The sequence below is a fragment of the Phacochoerus africanus genome, chromosome 9, assembly GCF_016906955.1.
Source record: "Phacochoerus africanus isolate WHEZ1 chromosome 9, ROS_Pafr_v1, whole genome shotgun sequence".
Taxonomy (NCBI): Eukaryota; Metazoa; Chordata; class Mammalia; order Artiodactyla; family Suidae; genus Phacochoerus; species Phacochoerus africanus.
This window is the reverse complement of record NC_062552.1, coordinates 106527851-106548901: the sequence shown is the minus strand read 5'-3', so window position 1 is coordinate 106548901 and position 21051 is coordinate 106527851. Positions and strand designations below refer to the sequence as shown.

General features: G+C 40.9%; 1 protein-coding gene across 1 annotated transcript in view; it reads right to left on the bottom strand.

Annotated features, from left to right (window-relative positions):
- Positions 1–5008: 5008 nt before the first annotated feature.
- TSHR (thyroid stimulating hormone receptor) overlaps positions 5009–21051 on the bottom strand; it is a 121237-nt gene continuing 105194 nt past the window's right edge. Inside the window, exons 10-11 of the mRNA XM_047797547.1 lie at positions 9434–9622; positions 5009–6930 (exon numbers count right to left, since the gene is read on the bottom strand). Of these exons, the coding sequence (XP_047653503.1) occupies positions 5517–6930; positions 9434–9622 (1603 nt within the window). The 3' untranslated portion in view covers positions 5009–5516. The remainder of the gene's footprint in view (positions 6931–9433; positions 9623–21051) is intronic.

Sequence of the window (21051 nt, the reverse complement as noted above, 5' to 3'; positions counted from 1 at the left end):
TACCCCAGAACTCTAAAGACATAGCTATCTGATAAAATTAGCCATTCTGCACATTTTAAATTAAATGCAACATTTTCAATTATTAATTATCCTAAATGATAATATTATAATAATAATTTCCATCCCAATGTCTTTAAAAAGTATGCACATGATAAAAAAAATTAGCAGTACAGAGAAGTACCTACTGGTTGAAAAGTTTTCATCTGTATTAGTCAGCTTTGGCTGCCACAGCAAACTACCACACGTGGAGTGGCTTAAACAACAGAAGTTTATTTCTCACAGTTCTGGAGGCTAGCAGTCCCAGTCGGCCGTGTGGAGGATTCAGTTTCTGGTATGGGCTCTCCTCTTGGCTTGCAAATGGCCACCTTCTCGCTGTGCTCTCCCATGACCTTTTCCCTGTGTGTCCATGAGAGTGAGAGAGAGCTGTGGTGTCTCTTCTCATGAGGTTGTCAGTCCAGTGGGCTCAGGGCCTTACCCTTAGGACTGCATCTTAATGTTAACAATATCCATAAAGGCTCTATTCCAAATACAGTCACACTGGGGGTTAGGGCTTTGACATATGGCTTTGAGGGGACTCAGTTTAGCCCATAACAGCACCCAACATCTAATCCCAATATCTAGAGAAAACTGCTTTTAGACATGTTCTGATTTTCTTCTGGTGGTTATTATTGTGTTTCTGTTACACACTTAGGTGTCTGTTTTTTGAATTGTAGATATTTAGACAATATATCTTTTGTCTGCACATAAGGGAGATTATGAAATTAGTTGATTTAGCATACTCTCCTAACTCCCAGCCTTAACATTTTGGAGCCAGTATTAATTTTAAGTTTTTCAACTGGTTGACTTTATAACCCTAGAAAATAAACTTCCATTTTCTTGTTCTATTAACTGTGGGCGGTCTTCCTTCCATCCCCACTGTGTGAGATGGGGACTTACCTCTTTCACCCTATCTTGCCTCTCTTCCTCTCCCCTCTCCTTCTGACTTTTGTCAGCATTACCATTACTTTGACTTTTCAAGATTTGCAATATTTATATTCTATTGGTAAGTATAAGTGAGTCATAGAGGGAGTTCCCTGGTGACTCAGCAGGTTAAGAATCCAGCATGGTCACTGCTGTGGCTCTGGTTACTGTTATGGCTTGGATTCAATCCCTTGCCTGGTAACTTTTGCATGCTGCAGGCATGGCCCAAAAAAATGAGTCACATAATTTGATTTTTTTAAAATGTTTACAGAATTATGGCACACAGATATTATTAACTATAAAACCAGAGTGTATTAAGACCCACTGAAAAGGAAATTACATCATATCTAAAGTGCAACTTCAAGTATTTTTTCAGAAGGGAGATATGGGTAAATGTTAGAAAATGACTTTTCAGCAATAAAAAATAAACATTTTTCAAATACTTCATTCAACTAAAATTTGATAAAGAAATCAGCAAATTAAACTGGTGCAAAAAAGCACTTAAGAAGCTGTGTATCTATAAGCAGTTTTAAATGTTAGGATAAAACTGCTGGGTTAGATACAAAAATGGTTAATGTCCAATGGGGTCATAAACCATGTAGAAATTAGCTGAATCGCTATCAGATCAAAATCATCTGGACAAATTAAGCTCTGTCCTAATTGAGTTGAGTTGTAAAATAGCCTTGACAGTAGGAAGTCAAGCCCAGTACTGCCCTGAAAACACACCCCAAAAAGTTATCTTCTTGCTTATTTCCAACTTTTGGATAATTTGTCTGCCTAAGTAAATTTTCCGAGTACTTGCAGTATAAACATCTCATTATTTGTCCTTACACTTGGATGAAAATTTGGTGGCGTATAGGATCCTGGATTTAAAAAAACTTTTCCCAAGGCATTGAAAGTGTTGCTTGTGGGTCATTTCTGTTTTTGAGTCAAGGATGAGAATGGTTAATGTCAGCAGATGGCGTAGATCTTTCTCCCTCAACACTCTTCCCTGACTGGGCACTGATGTTGCTGCCTCTCTTCAGTGACCATGCTTCACTGTATGACGTGAGGGCAGGAGACAGACAAGTGGTCTGGGTACCTTGCTTCCTGCCCCCACCCCAGACAAAGAACTTAGCCCTATCTACTTGGAAATTTACTTTCTTCAAGGTCAGTTTCTTACTTTCAACCTGAGGTTAACACTGAATGTGTCAGCTGTTCTAACTGAATGGAGTGAGAGAGTATGGGAGGGGCCAGGTGAGATGGACTAATTACATAAATAATTACATAATTAGCCTCTTAGTCCTCTACCTTTCAGGCCTGGGGGGTCTCCTGAGTCTCTGCAGGGAAGAACACATCCTTTCACAGCTACAGCCCTATCCTGGGAGTGTGCTCTAGGCTGCAGCCTTCTCTGCTCTAAGGTATCCACCAACTCAAAGCCAGAAACTTTTCATCTTTCAAAAAATCATTAAAGACGTGGGTGTGTTGTTGGTACCATTTCTCCTGTTCACAATACAGTTTTGGCTCATTCCCATTTTATATTTTGTCATTGTCATTTCAGTGGAATTTGTAAAAAGGAAGGTTGTTAGATCTAGGACTTAGTCCAGCCCTTTGAGCTGGAACTTTCTATCTTTTGGAACAGAAGGCGTTGCTACCAAGTTTTTCTTGTTCCTTTAGGCATTAAGGATGAATGAGAATCACTCTACTGTGCTATTAAACAATTTTTTCTCCAAAGAACTCTAACAGTTAGGAGTATTTGTTCTCAAGTTGTTGTTTTTAATTCTTATGACTCCAATTTTAACTTCTTGCCCTCACTTTTACCTTATTGTACCATAATAGACTATTCTTCTAATGGGCTGCTTCTGATAAGCAGCAGGTTATCCATACAACAAGAGTCAAACTTTGAGGGTTTTTTGACAGACACTCCTTTGAACAACATGTGTAAGTTTTATGGCATGAGTTTTGTGGCATCTATTGTGATTGACCTGAGACTCTTTGTCCTCACTGATTTGGGTCTATGTTTAGATAGCTGAAATCTTTAGATATTTGCCAGATAAAGTGACCAGGTCTGACCAGGTCCTGGTCAGTTTATTATCTTCTTTGGAGTACTACTATATAAATTCTTTTTTAAAAAGTGATTTTTGTATTTTCCATCTTAGTTGGTTTACAGTGTTCTGTCAATTTTCTACTGTACAGCAAGGTGACCCAGTCACATATACATGTATACATTCTTTTTCTCACATTATCATGCTCCATCATAAGTGACTAGATATAGTTCCCAGTGCTATACAGCAGGATCTCATCGCTTATGCATTCCAAAGGCAATAGTTTGCAATTCTGAGTCAATACTAATGATTTTTTTCTCTTAGATATTATTACCTATCAATGAATTATAATTCATTTTACCATGAGTAAATTTTTTCACATAAAGACTGTTTACAACCAAGATACCACGGTATACTAAATTATTGGTAGTCAATAATTTATTTCTTAATATGGATTTATTAGCCAATGTGTCAATTTTTTTTCCTGTCTTCATTTTTAACACTTATAATGGTAACTCTAAAAGAAGTCACAAATTACAAGAAGTAATACTTTAGGACTCAGCAACAATCATTTCATAGGAAGAAAATTTACTTCATGTTGCAAATGCAGATCTTAGCAACAGTTTTCTAGGACTATTTCTAAAGCATTATTTCTACTATTCAAGATAAAACACATTATTTATCAAGATGTGATATTTCACAAAATGTCACAGATGAGAAACACATGTCAAAGGTTGCACATTTGTTTACTTTCATTAGTTACAAGTGGATAAGTCACAACTTTAGGTGTTATAATACTTCTACTAAGATATCCATGTCTCAATGATAACCAGGAAAGGGTTTGGCTATTGAGAAATTCCAGGTGAATCAGGGTCACCATCTCTGGGCCCATTAACCCCACTCCACAGACTTGAAAAAAGCTTTTAATTCACGGTGTGGTTTTAACAAATACTGTGGCTCATGAGCACTGAGAAGCAAATGCCGTCTCAGCTTGGGATGAAATTAAAGGGCTACATTGACAGAGAACCTGGAGATTACATCCATAGATAAAAATCCTGACCATTTTAAGTAAGGGAGCACTGTTGAGGAATATTTTGTGTCCAGTGGTCAGCAAGGATGGAAAGAGCTGACAGTTTCAGAGAGAAGAAATCTCTCTTGATTGCCTTAGTATTGTATTGTATTGTATTGTGGGTCAGAAGTGGCTGAGTAAAGAAACCAATCCCTAAAGACAAGTTAAATATTTCAAGTGGATCTGCAGAGAGAAGTAGGAACTAAATTTACAGCATTTGTAAAACTACCTTTTATTCCTTTGTATGAATATCGATCTGTTTTGGGCCTGATAAATATAGGTTTATAGATCTAGTAATTCAATGAGTGATTCAGATCCAGCCCAATGTGGTCGCTCGATAGAATTTATGGTTCAGAAATCACAACCAAAACTGAAACAAAGAAAAAGTTTCCTGGGTCATATGTCTAGGCGCCAAAGAAAAGGAGATGGCAGCTCTACAGGATAGGAAAAACAGACTGCTTCCTTATTATTTTTCGTTCTCTTTGTCATGGCAACATATGTTTTGAAGGAAAGGGATATACATGGAGTTTTAAAACTGGAAGAGGCCGTCACACTCTTTCATTTCTACAGACTTTAAAGGACCAGTAATTTGCCCATCATTTCTACAGACTTTAAAGGCCCAGTAATTTGCCCATCATTTCTACAGACTTTAAAGGCCCAGTAATTTGCCCAAGCTTCAACAGTAAACTGATGTTCAGCCTGCTTTATTAATCAGTGGGTTATCTAGTGTGCCCCACTCATAATTCCCACTTGTCACTGTTTAGAAATACTTTCTAGAGTTCACATCTTTAATGCCAGAAGACTGGCCAGGAAGAGCAATTCTTCATTTGCTCAGCCACAGTAGCTGAAATTTTGCCAGTTTTTTCAGGCAACACATTGACAGTTGGGTCACATCAGGTAGATTCTTGTGAAGAGATGATTGAGTTTCAGAGTCAGAAAAGAAAAAAAAAAAAAACTCAAAGCTAAGCCTTTGCCCTCCTTCATGTCTCAAAACAACTGTTCCTTGCTTGATGTCCTGTTTGACTTTTTAGTCTCTTGGGTTGTATCAGGGAACATGAAGTTGAACTGAGCCAACATGAGGCCAGTTTTATTTGGTGGTCAACAACCAAGTCAACAGCATGGGCCATTTGCTGAATCTTTAATACAAAATGTTACATATAAGTGTGAAAGCTCAATGTCAACATGACTCAGCTGATACTTATTAAGCATTTTATATGATGCCATTGTTGCATTTAGCATCTAGCAAATCTCCCAGAGAGTATAGATTAGTTTGCTATCACCTGGGATTCAGACATGCTGGTAGCCTCTCTTTCGTCTTGGAGGTGATGACTAGGTTAGTGCTAGTCCCCCTCCAGAGATGAACATTACCTGCAGAAGGGTTAGGTCAGCTGTGTGTTGAGTATGTCAATGGTTGGAATGCATGCTCCTAAGACACCAGCCTAAGTCCCCCTACCACTGTCAGCTTACAAAACTGTTTGCTTATACTCCTTTGAAATTTGGTCATGCTTTTTGTGGGTTAGATGGGAGTTTTCAAGCAGTTCGTAGTCATCCTGCCTGTTGGGGAGACTTTGCCTCATGTTTTGGGTAACCTTTTGGACCTGAATACCAGTGCTGTTTTTTGGAGACACTCTCTGACCCCGGTATGCCTGAGCCTGGCGTTTACAGAAGCCGAACTTGCTGAGCAGGATAAACACATCCCTCTGGAAGGCTTTGGTGAAAATGGCATAGAGGAACGGGTTGGCACAGGAGTTAAGTGGGTAGAAGAGAACGAGCAAGATTTTGGAGTTGGTGACAGTGATGAGAGGCTTGTTCATAAGTGCTGAGAGGGCGTAAAAGGAGATCGGGGCCATGCACATGAAGTCAGTGAAGATCAACACAGCCATCCTTTTGGCAATTTTAGTGTCTTTGTCTCCTGGGTTATACTGGGGATTTCGGACTGTGACGTAGATCTTCACGTAACAGGAGCAGACGATGGTAAAGGCAACTATGTTGAGCAACAGAACAAGGATAATATACGCCAGGGCAAGAGGGGTCTCAGTGTCCATGGGCAGGCAGATGCTGACCTTAGCATAGCTGCTTATCCCCACCAAAGGCAGCAGGGCGAGCAGGAAGCAGCAAACCCAGCCGCCAGCCATGATGGCGTAGGCGTGCCTGAGGCGGATCTTGCGATCCAGGCGCATGGCGAAGGTGATGGCATACCAGCGCTCCAGAGTGATGACTGTTAGTGTGTACACTGACAGCTCGCTGGCAAAGACGGTGAAGAAACCAGCCGTGTTGCACCCGGGACCTGTCTGCCAGTCGATGGCATGGTTGTAGTACTCAGACTGAGTGTAGAGGTCCACCGAGGCAATGAGGAGCAGATACATCCCCATGCAGAAATCTGCAAAGGCCAAGTTGCACATGAGAAAACGTGGGACCGTCAGTTTGTAGTGGCTCGTGAGGAGGATGACCAGGACAAAGACATTGCCCAGGAGAGCCAGCAGGCTAACGAACCACACCACGATTCTCAGGAACCTGTAGCCCATTATGTCTTCACAGGGGTTGAACTCATCTGACTTGGGGGTGCACACCATGTCTTCACTGCCCCCACACACTGTGTAGTCGTAATGGCTGTCAAAGGCCTGGAGGGTCTCTTCCTGGGGGTTTTTGAGCTCTTGGCCAAAACCAATGATCTCATCCTCTTGTTCTTCAAAGAAGACGTAGTAATGAGAGTTGCTGTGGGTATCCTGGAACTTGGAGTTTTCCTTATTCCCAACACTGCTGTCGCCCAGATCCTCTTCATATTCTTGGTAAAAGGGACCATTTACAGCATTAACAGATTTTCTCTGACGCAGGCTCCGAATACTGCTCTCATTACACATTAAAGACTCAAGGATTCTGCAAGGCAGTAGATATATGTCACCACTTGCTGAAAACCCACTAATGTCCCCATGACACTTAGCATAATATGCAAACTACGTAGTATGATATACATGATTCTACAAGATTCTGCATGATCTGGTCAGGCCTGTCTCTCCCACATCATTTCCTATTATCCTCCCCCCTCCAAGTGTGATCCAGTGATATTGGCCCTTATTTCTCATCTGCAAGCAATTCAAGAACATCAATGATTAAAAGAAAAAAAAAAAAAAAAGCATGGATGCTGGAGCCAGTCTGCCTAGGTTAGGACCTGATTCTACTATTTCCTGGCTGTTTCACCTTGGGAAAATCTATGAACATTAGTTTATTCATTTGGGGTTTTTTTTTGTGTGTGTGTGTCTTTTTTTTTTTTTTCCCATACCCACAGCATATGGAAGTTCCCAGGCTAGGGGTCAAATTGTAGCTGTAGCTGCTGGCCTATGCCACAGCCACAGCAATGAGGTATCCAGGCCATGTCTGTGACCTACACCATAGCTCACAGCAATGCCAGATCCTTAACCTGCTGAGCAATGCCAGGGATTCTTAACCCACTGAGCAATGCCAGAGATTGAACCTACACCCTCATGGGTGCTAGTCAGATTTGTTTCCACTGAGCCATGATGGGAACTCCAGTTTATTCATTTGTAAAATGAGACAGACTATTTCATTTTGGGTTGTTAAAGGATCAGATGAGTTTATTATTTTAAAGCTCTTACAGTGCACCTGGAATGTTGTTAGTGCCATTATATGTTGATTATTGTTATTCTTTTCAGAATTTTAGAATTCCATGTTTTGCCTGAAAAACTCATGGCTGCCTCTACTTATTATTCAGTTTTAAACTCAAATTTTCTTTCTCAGAAGAGTTTTCCTTCATCATCTTAAATAAACTGTCTGACCCTTGCATTTATTTCCCTCATAGCACTATCTGATATCTTCTTATTGTTTACCTGTTTCTTTTCTGACTTCCCATACTAGAAGGTGAACAAGAGGGCTCTTGCCTATCCTATTCATAGCTGTGGATAGGACAGTAGCAGGCACGTAATAGGTACTCAATAAATATTTATTGAACATATGCATAAATGGACACTCATGCAGGCATGCTTATAGAAGTAAGATTTAGTTTTTCACTAGCCCACCAGGCTGACATCAAAAGGTTCTTCAGGAGTTCTTGCTGTGGCATAGAAGGTTAAAGATCTGGGATTGTCTCTGAGGTAGCAAGAGTTTGATCCCTGGCTCAGTGCAGCCAAGGTGAAGGTCACAGCTGTGGCTCAGATTTGACCCCTGGCCTGGGAACTTCCATATGCTGTGGTCATGGCCAAAAAAAAAAAAAAAAAAAAAAGGAAAAAAATGGGATGGGGGTGGATTCTTCTTTAATGAGCTTTTGCTGCTGAGCAGATTCATCTATTGAGATCTGGTTAAAATGCTCCATGGATTGCCTATCCCAGCCTACTTGGAATTGAACAAGAGGTCCTCTTTAGCCTCTCTGGCCCTTTTCTACTTAGGGCCTTAGGGTGTCAGTCCACAGCCTTCTATCACCACTCCCATGCCCCATTCCTAGCTTTCTGCAGGTGTTATTGCCTGTATTAGTTTTCTTTGAATAGTTGTTCAACTTTCCTGTTTGCTTCTACCCCCACAGCTGGATCCCAACTTATTTACAGTTGCTAGTATAAATGCAGAGGGTCAACCAGCAGGTGTGATATAGAAATCCAGAGGGAGTGAATAAGAAATAAAGGGGAGCAGATATAAAGGGAGAAATAATCCAGAGCAAAAGTATAGGCAAAGACAAGATGCAGAGAGAGCATGAGAGAAAAAGGGCATCCCTCCTGTGCAGCCTCACCAGCAGCTTATTAATAAGATATTACATATTATAACTGATAATTATTGAGAACATAATTCCAGGTCATTGTGACTGGTGTTTTCTAACGTGTTTGCCATTTAATCTTGTCAAAACCTCTACAAATGAAAGCATTACCATCTCCATTCAGAAGGGCTCAGGCAGGTTAAGCAAGTAGGCTGAGATAACACAGCTAGGAAGTGACAGAGCTGGGGAACAAACCCAGGTGAGTCCAAAGCCCACACATGTAACCAGTGAGCTGTGACATTTGCAAGGCCTGAGCTGGCCAGGTCATCCAACTGCTTGTGTTTTTCCTAAGTCTGTCCTCTTAGTTGTGGCACCTAATATATGTTGGATCTGGAGGCCAGAAATCGTGTCATGTAACCTCTACAAGATTCTGCAAGATCTGGTCATCTCCTAAAATCCTTCCCTCCTCTGCTGTGATCCAGTGACACAGGACTTCCTTCTTATCTGCTTCCACTTTCAGCCTGCAGAGTCACTGTGTCCCCTGGACTTCATGTTTGTTACGGATGCTTCCAAATTCCTCTCTATCTGGTTTTTAAACTACAAAGTGCCTTCCTCAAACCCAGAAATTAATTCAACTTCTACCAAGGCCTTTTGTCACTTATTCCAGATACTGCCACTTACCCTCTGATCTTCTTCTGATTCTTAAAAGCACAGCAGTGGCTCGGATAAGAAAGGTCAGCTCGTGTGAGGTGAAGGAAACTCAAGGACAGTGGAAGTTTCTTTAGAGTCCAAGTGTTTCTTGCTATCAGTTCCTTCAGGTGTTCCAGGCCTTTGGGTGGCAGGGCAGTAACACTGGTATAAGAGACGTCCCTGGGAGGGAGAGAAGAGAGAGGTGCAGAGAGATGGTGAGCAGCCAGGGCCTTCGTGTTCTTGGCCAGAAAGTCAAACAAGCCTGAGATTAACAGGCAGATGACATGACCCTTTCTGCTACTGAATATGTTCTCTGAGTTACTGCATACGGCCACTGGTCTAAAGAGGGATGTTATGCTTCTAAGTTGATATATTGCAAGGGACTCCCATTCTTCTTGCTTGGAACACCAGTATCTACCAGCACAAATAATAAATAGTTCAGCAGGCATTCTGTTTTACCCACTGCAATACATGCAAACTCCTGGAATCAGAGATAGATGTCAATTTTACAATGGAAAACTACACCACATAACTATTAAAGGGTCTCAAGAGGCAAGAGAAATATTTAAACAGGTGCCTAAATTGCTCCCACTCCTGTGGAGACTAGGGCTTTGGGGTCAATAAACTTCTCAGTATCATGAAAATCTTTTCCTAATGATGCAGAGCTTGGGAGTCATAACCAGTAACATGATGAATTCATAATTCAGAACAATCTCACCACAGATTCTTTAGAAGGCTATAAATGTATTCCTGGAAAGAAAACTCCAGTCTTTACAGTAACAATCTGAAACGAGATTCAATTCACTTCTGAAAGCAATGGGGGGAGGCTGGGAACAGTGTAGATATTAGCTTTCGTTACTAAAGTAGAATTAATTCATGGCTTTTAATGGGATATTTTCTGCTCTTTTCTCAGTAGCACAGAGTTCAGGTTACATATCTTGCTCCATAATTTTTATTTGCATTGAATAATAGCCTGAATAAGACCACAAATATTTAACCTAACATCTCTCAATTTATATTTTACCACTTGAAATATTCATTAACTATTCCTTATTTTTTACAATCATATTTTGAATATTTCATGTAACGAGTAATGATTGATTAGCAAATGAATTCCAATGTTTACAACTTCTTCCTCCACATCACTGTAATTGGACTTAGCTGGGATTTACATTCTCGGGGTTCAAGGCTGCTAGAACTTGCTACTCAATCTTTATAAACCCAAAATTTGAGTATTAACCCCATTCACTGCAGAACTCTGATTCTTGGGGGATGGTGTTCTGTTTGCTATTCTGTTTTGTATTTAATTTAAAAATTCCATATTTTAGCATTTCCCAAACTTGTTTGGGGATAATAATTACCCTTGGTGCTTTTTTATGATCCTCAGGTGATTTTTAACATTAAGAAAGTACATTTGGAAAATTGACATAAATGTATAACTTTGTACTTAGTGAGAAAGTTGAGGAATTAAGCACAGTTGGGAAATAAATGAAGCTGGACTTTGCTCTCCTGCCTCATCTGTCCTTTTGATGCATCTCTTTCTCTTTTAGCTGTGCTGTCTTCATGGTGTGGACACCTTTCTGCCTCCAGTTCTCTGGAAGCAACTTATGCCTATTTTCATAGAGTAAAACAAGAGAGCATCTCTTGGCTCATTTTCTCTGCTTTGCTGTCTGTTGGATACCCTGGTTGTGTGTTTTCATCTGAAAGACTTTATCCTTTATCATTTTAATAGCTATTTCTTGAGAAAACACTGCAGTAATCATTCCAGTTACTGTATGACAAAATACCCTCAAACTAAGTGGCGTCAAACAACCATCTTTTGAGTAGACACATAGCTGTTATGGGCCAGGATTTTGACCAAGGCATGGAGTGGATGGTTTGTCTCTTCTCTGTGCTATCTGGGGCTCAGCTGGAAGAACTTGAAGGGCAAGGTAACTCAGTAGCTGGGGGCTGGGATTATCATCAGGCTTCTTCACTTGCAAGTATGGTGTCAAGGCTGTGATGACTCCACCCTGCATTCAGCTGAGACTGTTATGTGATCTCTCCAAGTGGCTTGGGCTTCCCACGAAATAATGGCTTGATTATGAGTGGTAACTTCCCGAGAGGAAGCACTTGGAGAGAGAGCATTCTAAGAGAACTGGTTGGTTCAAGGGCAGGAGACACAACTTCATGGTCCAATCTGCCAGCCTGGGCAGGCATCCGCCTATGCCACCATCTCACTCCCTCTCAATGGGAGGAGTGTCAAAGAATGTGGTGCATTATTTTAAAACTGCCATCATGATCTCAGTGGTGGGAGTATTATTGAGGCTGATATTTTGTGAAAACTGGGCACTCATCACTCTGCAAATCAGCGTTTCTCACCTGGAATACACACTGCTGATGTGTGAATTATAACTCTGATGGCAGGGCCCAGGAATCTGCATTATATGAGATGTTCTCTAGGTAATTTAGACAATCATCTCAATTCCTGGAGTATTGTGAAGCAGGCAGATACTAAAGTTAAGACAAAAAAATGAGGGGTGTTGTGTCCAGAAGCTCAGCAGACCAAGGGTGGAACCGTAATTTGGGTCGAGAGTTCTTAGAGTCAGTGTCCTGGGAGCTTTTCTCTACCTATTATCTTCAGGTCTCTGGAGTCTTTGAATATAAACCCAGGTGCATTAGGACGGAGGAATTCATTTCATGATTTGTTTGGGTGTCTAAAATGAGCGCATATCCCAGGTGGCCTCTAGTTGGGTCCCCATGGGGCTAACTTGGGAGGATGTTTTTGGAAAACGTATATAAATTTTGTGATGGAAACATCTGTGACATAATTGGTACTTGGAATATGGTAGATGTTCAATGTCACCTTGCCCCAATTTGGAGTTTATATGAGCTCAATTCAGAAGCAAGGAACCCAGCCAATACAGCTGTAGCCCAGATCTTGACATATGCTTATTGGACACTTCCACTGGGATTTTTCCTAGGCATCTCCAACTTAACAGGTCCATCACAAATGTAGCTTCTAACCTCCTACCCCCACACCAACCTGCACCTTCCCATTCAATCTAGCAAAATACAGGGATTTAAGCTCAAATCCATGTATTTGCATGCCTCATGTAAGCTCTCTAGGTCAAGCTAACATCATCTCTTGCTGCAATAGTTTTGTCAACCTTATTCCCTTCCAATCCACTATCTACAGAGGAACCAGAGTAGTCATAGAATATAGGTCCTGCAAAGTCATTCTCCTGCTCAGAACATTGCAGTGACTTCCAACTTACCGTGAGTAACATCTGTTCTTCCTACGTGCTTGTCAAACCCTGGCCTTCCTCTCCAACCTCATCTCAGGGGCTACAGACCACCTACAGCCCAAATTAGAATCTGTCTGGAGCCATTTCATTCTCTACTGCCTGAGTCACTTAATGTTGCTCTAAGCACTCACTAAGCCTGCCGCTCCTAAGGTGCTGCCTTTCCTGATGCAGGCTGCTCCACTTGTGCTACTTCAGCCCTTACAGAGTCAAACAAGGGGAACAAATGCTCTTCTTCCCTTTAAAAAAATGTGGAGTTCCTGTTGGGGCTTAGCAGGTTCAAAACCCAACTTAGTCTCCAGGAGAAGGTGGGTTCCATCCCTGGCCTTGGTCAGTGGGTTAAGGATCCATTGTTGCCACAAGCTGTGGCATAGGTTGTAGATGCAGCTCAGATCCTGTGTTGCTGTGGCTGTGGCATACGCCATCAGCTGCATCTCTGATTCAGCACCTAGCCCAGGAATTTCCATATGCTGCAGGTGCAGCCCTAAAAAAGAAAAAGAAAAAAAAATGTAACCTCCATCTCTGGGATTGGCAGTTTTAATCAGACAGTTCTGAGTGTTATCAGAAGGAAAGCAGGAGCTCCCTTATACTTCCCAGTGTATGTAGCATTGTCTCGCCTCTCAAAATAACCCAATGGAATGATTTTTCCTGCTAAGCCTACTGTTATTTCTTTATTTCCTGTCTACCAACTGCTGTCTTACAGGGCTTGTGTCCTTATAGATTCTCTCTTGTCCTTGTTCAACATTTATGCCATGAATATTTATAGTAAAATGCAGTTGGGCTAGACCCCCAATCAGATCTCAGCTCAGCTGTTTGTACGTCTACAGTCTTGTAGTTCTCGTTACTACCACCTTAGTTTAGGTCTGAATTACACCTCAACTGAGTTTTGCAAAAACTTCCTGACTCATCTCCCAGAAGGCTTCTACTAATTCTGCCATCAGACTCAGGACAGGATGTTCTTTCTGAAACTTGGATCCCATCATGTTGCTTTCCAGTTTGAAACCCCTGGTTCCTGCAATGTCTACAGAATGAAGTTCAAGCTTCTTAGAAGAGTATCTGCTCTCTCCAGGGGGAGTCTCTTCCTAAATTCTGTGCTGTTTTCTTTCTGGATTTTCTCTCTCATTTCACTGGAGCACATTTTCAAGTAATTTCCTAGAGAGGTGAAATTTCCAAGACATTTCCTGCATCCTTGTATGACTGAAAAGGATTTTTTTCCCTACTCTTATATTCATTGATACTTTAAATGACTATAAAATTTTAGGTTGCAAATCACTTTTCTTCAAAATTCTAAAGGCTTTACTCTATTGAATTCTAGCACCCATTGCTGCATTTGGTAAATATGGTGCCATTTGGGTACTTATTCTTCGGTCAATGACTTGTTTTTACTCTCTGACAGCTTTTATAGCCTTCTTTCTCTCCTAGCTTTATTGATAGATAATTTACATATAACATATTAAGTTTAAGGTGTACAACATGATGGTTTGAGATTTGTATATATTGTGAACGGATCATATGGCCTTCTCTTCTCTGGTGTGAGATTTCATGAAAGTGTGCCTTGAATAGATAGAGATCTTTTTGCATTTATTGTGTTGGACAATAGGGCAGAGGGGTCCCTTCAGTCTGGAGACCTGCACTCTTCACCTCAGACTTTTTGTTTCTTCCCTAGATTTCCTGGTAAGTGGAAAAGGGCTGTCCTGGAACCATCAGACATATACCCATCTTTCCTTATAATTTTCTCCTATTATTTTTATTGAATATCCTGGTAAAATTGCTTGACTATATCTTCCATCTCTTCTATTGATTTTTTTAAATTAATTTTTAAAATTTCCAACTTTATAGAGGTATAATAGACAAATAAAAATTTTATACATTTATGGTATCCAAAGTGGTGTTTTGATATATGTATACCTGTGAAATGATTACCATAATCAAGCTAATAACATAATTACCATAATCAAGCTAATAATATATGTTATTTTTTGTGTATGTGGTTAAGAACACCTAAGATTTACTTTCCTAGAAAATTTCAAATGGGAAATACAATATTATTAACAACAGTCACCATGCTGTACATTAGATGATCAGAACTTACCCTGCATAACTCAAACTTCGTACCTTTTAAGCAATACCTTCCTAGTCCCTTCATCCCCCAGACCCAGGCAACCACCATTTTATGCTATTACCATGAATTCAACTTTTTAAGATTCCACATATAAGAGATCATGCAGTATTTGTCTTTCTGTGCCTGGCTTTGAATTTTTTAGTTTTAGCCTGATGAGAGTTGGAATTCTGCCCGTTCTGTTTATTGCTATATTTTTTTTTTTTTGCACCTAGACTGGTGCTTAGAAGACAGAAGCCTCTGACTACATAGTTGTCAAATGCAAAAATACATTTTAAAGAGTGCTTTCTTGTTTTATCTTCCTTTTTTAATAGCATGTTTGAGGAGGCACATACAGCATTTAGGAGCATGAGTTTTAAATTCAGACTATCTGGATTTGAATTTTAGCTTCCCCACTTACTATGAATCACTTAACTTTCTGTGCCTCAGTTTCTTCATTTTCTTGCATAGTAGCTGATAGTGTGTTGCCATAAATATTAGCTATTATTATTGTTATAGGGACGAAACATCTTCTCAGATTTATCTCAGGTCACTGACTGGTGCTTTGCCAAAAGTTCTTTTCTATTCTTTGCCGCATCTTTAGTACCTTCAGACTTATCCTGCCTTTCCCCCTGCTTTGTTTGTCTTGGTTTTAATCTTTCATGTTAGAAGGCTTTTTTTGGGGAGGGGGGCTGGTGTTCCTTCATGTCACATTCCTGCTTAAGAGCAAAGCACTAAAAATCTGAACAAAAGCCTGTCTTCCAGTAGCCTTCGCTTTAGGGCAATTGTGTAGGGAGCTTGCTGTTAATGCTGTTGAATCCTAAAATGCCAATGTGGAGATCTTTTTGTTTTAGAGTTTTTCAACTACTTCAGAAAAGAGACTTTAGATTTCTAGCTCAGAGGGGAGGTGCTTGGCTGCTGGTATTTTGCATGAACAGGAGAGAGGGTTAACATTTCCAGATATGGACCTTCAAAAAACCCTTTTGTTTTTAGCCCATGTCTCGCTCTTGCCACATGCCACATGCCACATCCATCATCTCTAAATCCCCTACCCTTCGGAGGTTCTGCAGGACAAGGCAGTTGCCTTAGAATGTATGCTTCCTGTGAGTACTCTAAGTTTTGCCTTCCTTCTCTTCTGCCTTTTTTTCTTCCAGAATTCTGTAGCTCTCCAGACCATCCATGTACCCTCACCTGTCCTTTTTGTCCTTGCAGATTTATGTACATTAACATTTTCTTTCACATCTTCTAGGGGATCTCAGGAGAGAGAAGAAATAAAAGCTTAGGATCAATGCATCATTTTTAACTGTTGGTCACTGCTCCATTTAGCATATAGAAGTGTGCAAGAGCTTAGAATGAATACTTGCTGAAGTGCTGAGCCTCAATGGACAGTCTCCCAAGCCTGAAGTTGATGGAGAAAGAGTCTCAGTCTGAAGGAACCCTCCAACTTAATAAGGCAGGGACACTTTTTTAAGTTATTTGAAGCTATATCTTTCTGCATTCATCTAAGTTTTTTGACCACTTAGCATTCAGAATTTCCCAATAGTGTACCTTTTTAAAAAATAAAACCTTCAAAATGTAGTTAATTTTTTTTTTCAGTTTTGTTTTCACAGTGAGAAGAATATGGAGAGTAGCTACCAGCAGTTAAGGGACCTGAATTCATTTGTGTATACAGCCATATAGATGGAAGCCTACAAGCTGGAGGGCCACCTTCTCTCTTACTGACCCTGGCACTTTCCACCAAGAGCTGATCAAGCGGTGGGCACTGAGCTTCATGAGAATTTGTCTCTAGAAAGTATTTACTAACAAAACAGAATGCAGCTGGGCTGAGCCTGGCAGACAGTTTGAAGTCTAATTGTCTAGGTCATGGGAACCATCTCAAGTTCAGTGTCTAATGAAAGTAACAGAACCTGAATTTGGAGGGGGTGAGTCCTGCAGGGTTATGTACCAGGCAAGAATATCACCAAATTTTCACGATGCCAAAGGGGAAAAAAGAGCTATTCTACATGCTAATGTTGGATGTCATAGGAAGAACAAATTGCTCTTCCGAAGCAATTATGTGCTCTAGCATTCCCAGACATTGGAACACTTTCCATTTTTTTGTGAAATATTGTGTCACTATCAAATATATGATTAACCTTTGGTGAATTAAATCTCAAATTAAATAAGCACTAATCGGCTTGTCAATGTTTCAACAGTGATTGTGAGTCTCTTTTATGTTTGCTTATAATGAATGTGGGCTCTTCCAAAGGTCAATATGTAGAAGCTGATCCATTATGAATGTGTAACATCTGTGAATTGGTACCTGAAATGCATCTAAGAGTAGAAAGAAGATTAATTTACTGCTTAAAAGGCAGTTTAATTAATTTATTGATACTGAATTAAAAATATCAAGAGTTGAGGAGTTCCCGTCGTGGCGCAGTGGTTAACGAATCCGACTAGGAACCATGAGGTTGCGGGTTCCGTCCCTGCCCTTGCTCAGTGGGTTAACGATCCGGCGTTGCCGTGAGCTGTGGTGTAGGTTGCAGACGAGGCTTGGATCCCGCGTTGCTGTGGCTCTGGCGTAGGCCGGTGGCTACAGCTCCGACTCAACCCCTAGCCTGGGAACCTCCATATGCCGCGGGAGCGGCCCAAGAAATAGCAACAACAACAACAACAACAAAAAAAAGACAAAAAAAAAATATCAAGAGTTGGGGAGGGGGAGGGAGTGGGATGGACTGGGAATTTGGGGTTAATAGATGCAGACTATTGCCTTTGGAATAGGCAATGAAATCCTGTTGTGTAGCACTGGGAACTATGTCTAGTAACTTAGGATGAAGCATAATAACATGAGAAAAAAGAATGTCTACGTGTATGTGTAACTGGGTCACCATGCTGTATAGTAGGGAAAAAAAATAATGTATTGGGGAAATAAAAAAAAAAAGAATCCTAATGAGAAAGGAAAAAAAAAATCAAGAGTTTAAGAGCTTTAAATTCAAGACAGTGAGCTTTTCTAATTATTTGTTTGAAGAATTTAAAAAATAGTGTAGGGATTTATACAGTAAGTATTTATTGATTGTTTCTATGTCTCAGGTACAATTCTAGAATCTAGGGTTATTGCAGTAATCTAAACACAGATAAATTACTGCTTTTATCATTCTTACATTTTAGTGTGAGAGAGGGATTTTTTTTTGTTTGTCTTTTTTGGTCTTTTCTAGGGCCGCATCTGCAGCATATGGAGGTTCCCAGGCTAGGGGTCTAATCAGAACTGTAGCTGCAGGCCTATACCACAGCCACAGCAATGCGGGATCTGAGCCACGTCTTCAACCTACACCACAGCTGATGGCAACGCCGGATCCTTAGCCCAATGAGCGAGGCCAGGGATCGAACCCACAACCTCATGGTTCCGAGTTGGGTTCATTAACCACTTCGCCACCATGGGAACTCCTAGTTTTTAGTTTTTTAGGGCCATACTTGTGCCATATGGAAGTTCCTAGGCTATGGGTTGAACCAGAGCTGCAGCTGCCAGCGATAGCCACATCAACAGCCACAGCCACAGCAATATAGATCCGAGTCACATCTGCAACCTACACCACAGCTTACGACAATGCCAGATCCTTAACCCACTGAGCAAGTCCAGGGATCAATCCCATATCCTCATGGATACTAGTTGGGTTTATAACCTGCTGGGACACAATGGGAACTCCCCATTTTTAAAAAAGTAAAACACACAGGATCTTAGATGGTGAAAATAAGTACCATGAAGAAAAGGAACACAGTGTAGGGGAAAGGGAGAACCCAGAAGGAGGGTCACAATTAGAGTTGGGAGAGGGTATTAGGAAAGGCCTCATCAAGGAGATAGTTGAGCAAAAGTCTGAAGAAGGTAAGGGAGAGAGTCATATTTGTATCTGGGGAAGAGCATTCCATGCAGAGACCAGTCTGTGCAAAGGCCCTGAGGTGACAGTGTACCTGGTATGTTTGAACAAGCAAAGAGGTCAATGAAGTTGGAGCTGAGACAGTGGGGGAAGAGGGTGGGTAGGACTTGTGCGGGAAGAAGTCAAAGAGGTTATGGAAAGCTAGATCATGTGTGTTTGTAGGCCATCAAAAAGACTTTGTCTTTTCATCAGTATGAGATCAAGAGCCTTCAGAGGAATGGTATAAACAGACTTTTTTAAAAAGGATCCATCTGACTACTGCTTTGAAAGTAAGCCAAAGGGAGAAAAGGGTAGAAAGGGGGCCAGAAAAAGAAAGGATGATGCCTTGGACCAGAGTGGTAGCCATGGGGATGCTGAGTATGGTTGGAGTTTGTATAGACTTAAAAGGTAGAATCAATGAGTTTTTATAATGGATGGGATATGGGTATGAGAGAAAGTGAGGTCAAGAATGACTCTATGTGAGTTCCCGTTGTGGCTCAGTGGTTAACAACTCTGACTAGGAACCATGAGGTTGTGGGTTCAATCCTTGGCCTCGCTCAGTGGGTTAAGGATCCAGTGTTGCCATGAGCTGTGGTGTAGGTCGCAGACATGCCTCAGATCTGGCACTGCTGTGGCTGTGGCCGTGGCTGTGGCTGGCAGCTGTTGCTCTGATTAGACCCCTAGCCTGGGAACCTCCATATGCTGTGGGTGTGGCCCTAAAAAAGACAAAAAAGACAAAAAAAAAAGAATGACTCTATGACATATAGTCTGCAGCTTGAAGAATAGAGTTGCCATTTCCTGAGCTGGGGAAGGCTGCAGGTGAGGTAGGTTTGGAGGGAAGGATCAGGGGTCCAGTTTGGACAGGTCAAGTTTGAGATACATGTTCGACATCCAGGTAGGAGTGTCAAGCAACAATGTGTTATAAGGTTGCAACTTGGTAGAGTTGTCTGGTGATTTCTATTTTGGTATCACAGGTATTATAAAGAGGCATATGAGTGGATGAGATGACCAAGGATATGGATGAAGAAAGATAAAGACCAAAGATGGAACTCTGGGGCACTCCAACAACAAGAGATCAGGAAGAAGAGTAAGACTCAGAAAAGAAGACCAGAAAGGAGCAATCAGAGGTGTGGAGAAAAGCTAAGAGAGAATGGTATCTTAGAAGCCAAAAGAAGAAGGTAATGCAGAGAGGATCAAGTCATCAAGAGTCAAATGCTTCTGAGGCACAAAGTAAGAATTGGCCATTTGATTTAGCAACTGTGGAATTCACTGGTGACCTTGAAAAGAGCATGGTGAGAACCTGATTGGAGTGGGCTTAACAGAGACTAGGGGAGAGGATTTAGAATTCTAGCCAACTCTTTCATGAGGTCTTCTTGCAAAAGGACACGGAAATAGAAATGGAGTTGAAGGGCTATTTTTAAATAAGCTTTTCAATAATAGCTCTTAAAGATGAGGAATATTTTAAATATAAAATAATTCCTAAAAGTAACAACTCTTTAAAGTCATCAAACATTCAGTGTTCCAAGAGGGCAAGGTAATTGTCTCTTTGGAGTCAGGCTCTAAATAGACCCAGATGTTGGAGCTGACTGATATGTTTCTTAGGTGTCTTTTATCCATGGGCTCAAGAAATATTGTTTTAATATGAGGGAAACAATAGCGTATTTAAATATTGATGGGAGATAATCCAGTAAAGAGGAAAATATAGATGCTATGGGTCAGATAGGTAAGGATTGCTATAGCAATGCCCCTGAATTACTAAGAGGGCATGGGATCCAAGACCCTGGTGAAGGGCCCAGCCTTGTAAAGTGACTTAAAATTCAGGAAAGAAAACAGAAGCTGTGGACATAGATACAGAAAGATGGATAGATGTGGTGGTAGGAACATGAGGAATTCTTTTCTGATTGATTTTATTCTAAATGACATGGAAGTCAAGGTGATTAACCCAGCATGAGCATGAGGAGAGGACTAGATAATTGAGGAGATGGAAGGAAGTATGATGTGTTCATCCAGGAGAGTGGGAGAGTGGCTGGGGAAATGAAATGTTATTGCTTGGAGTGAATGGTCTGAAGTGAAACCACTTGCCATGCCCACCTACAAAAGCCCAGGCTCACAGTAGATGGGGCTTTAACCAAGGCAGGATTTTTCCAGGCAAGGGTGATAAGAGAGAGGACCAAGGCAGTTTTTGCGTATACAAGTCAGTGCTTATAATGATAGATCATGGAATTTCACCTTCCTAAGGAAGGAATGAAGATATAAGAAAGGTGAAAGACAGTGAAATTTTAGTACCAGACTGTAGCTCCTAGTATGATCAAAAAATTGAAGGAATGACTGTATTGG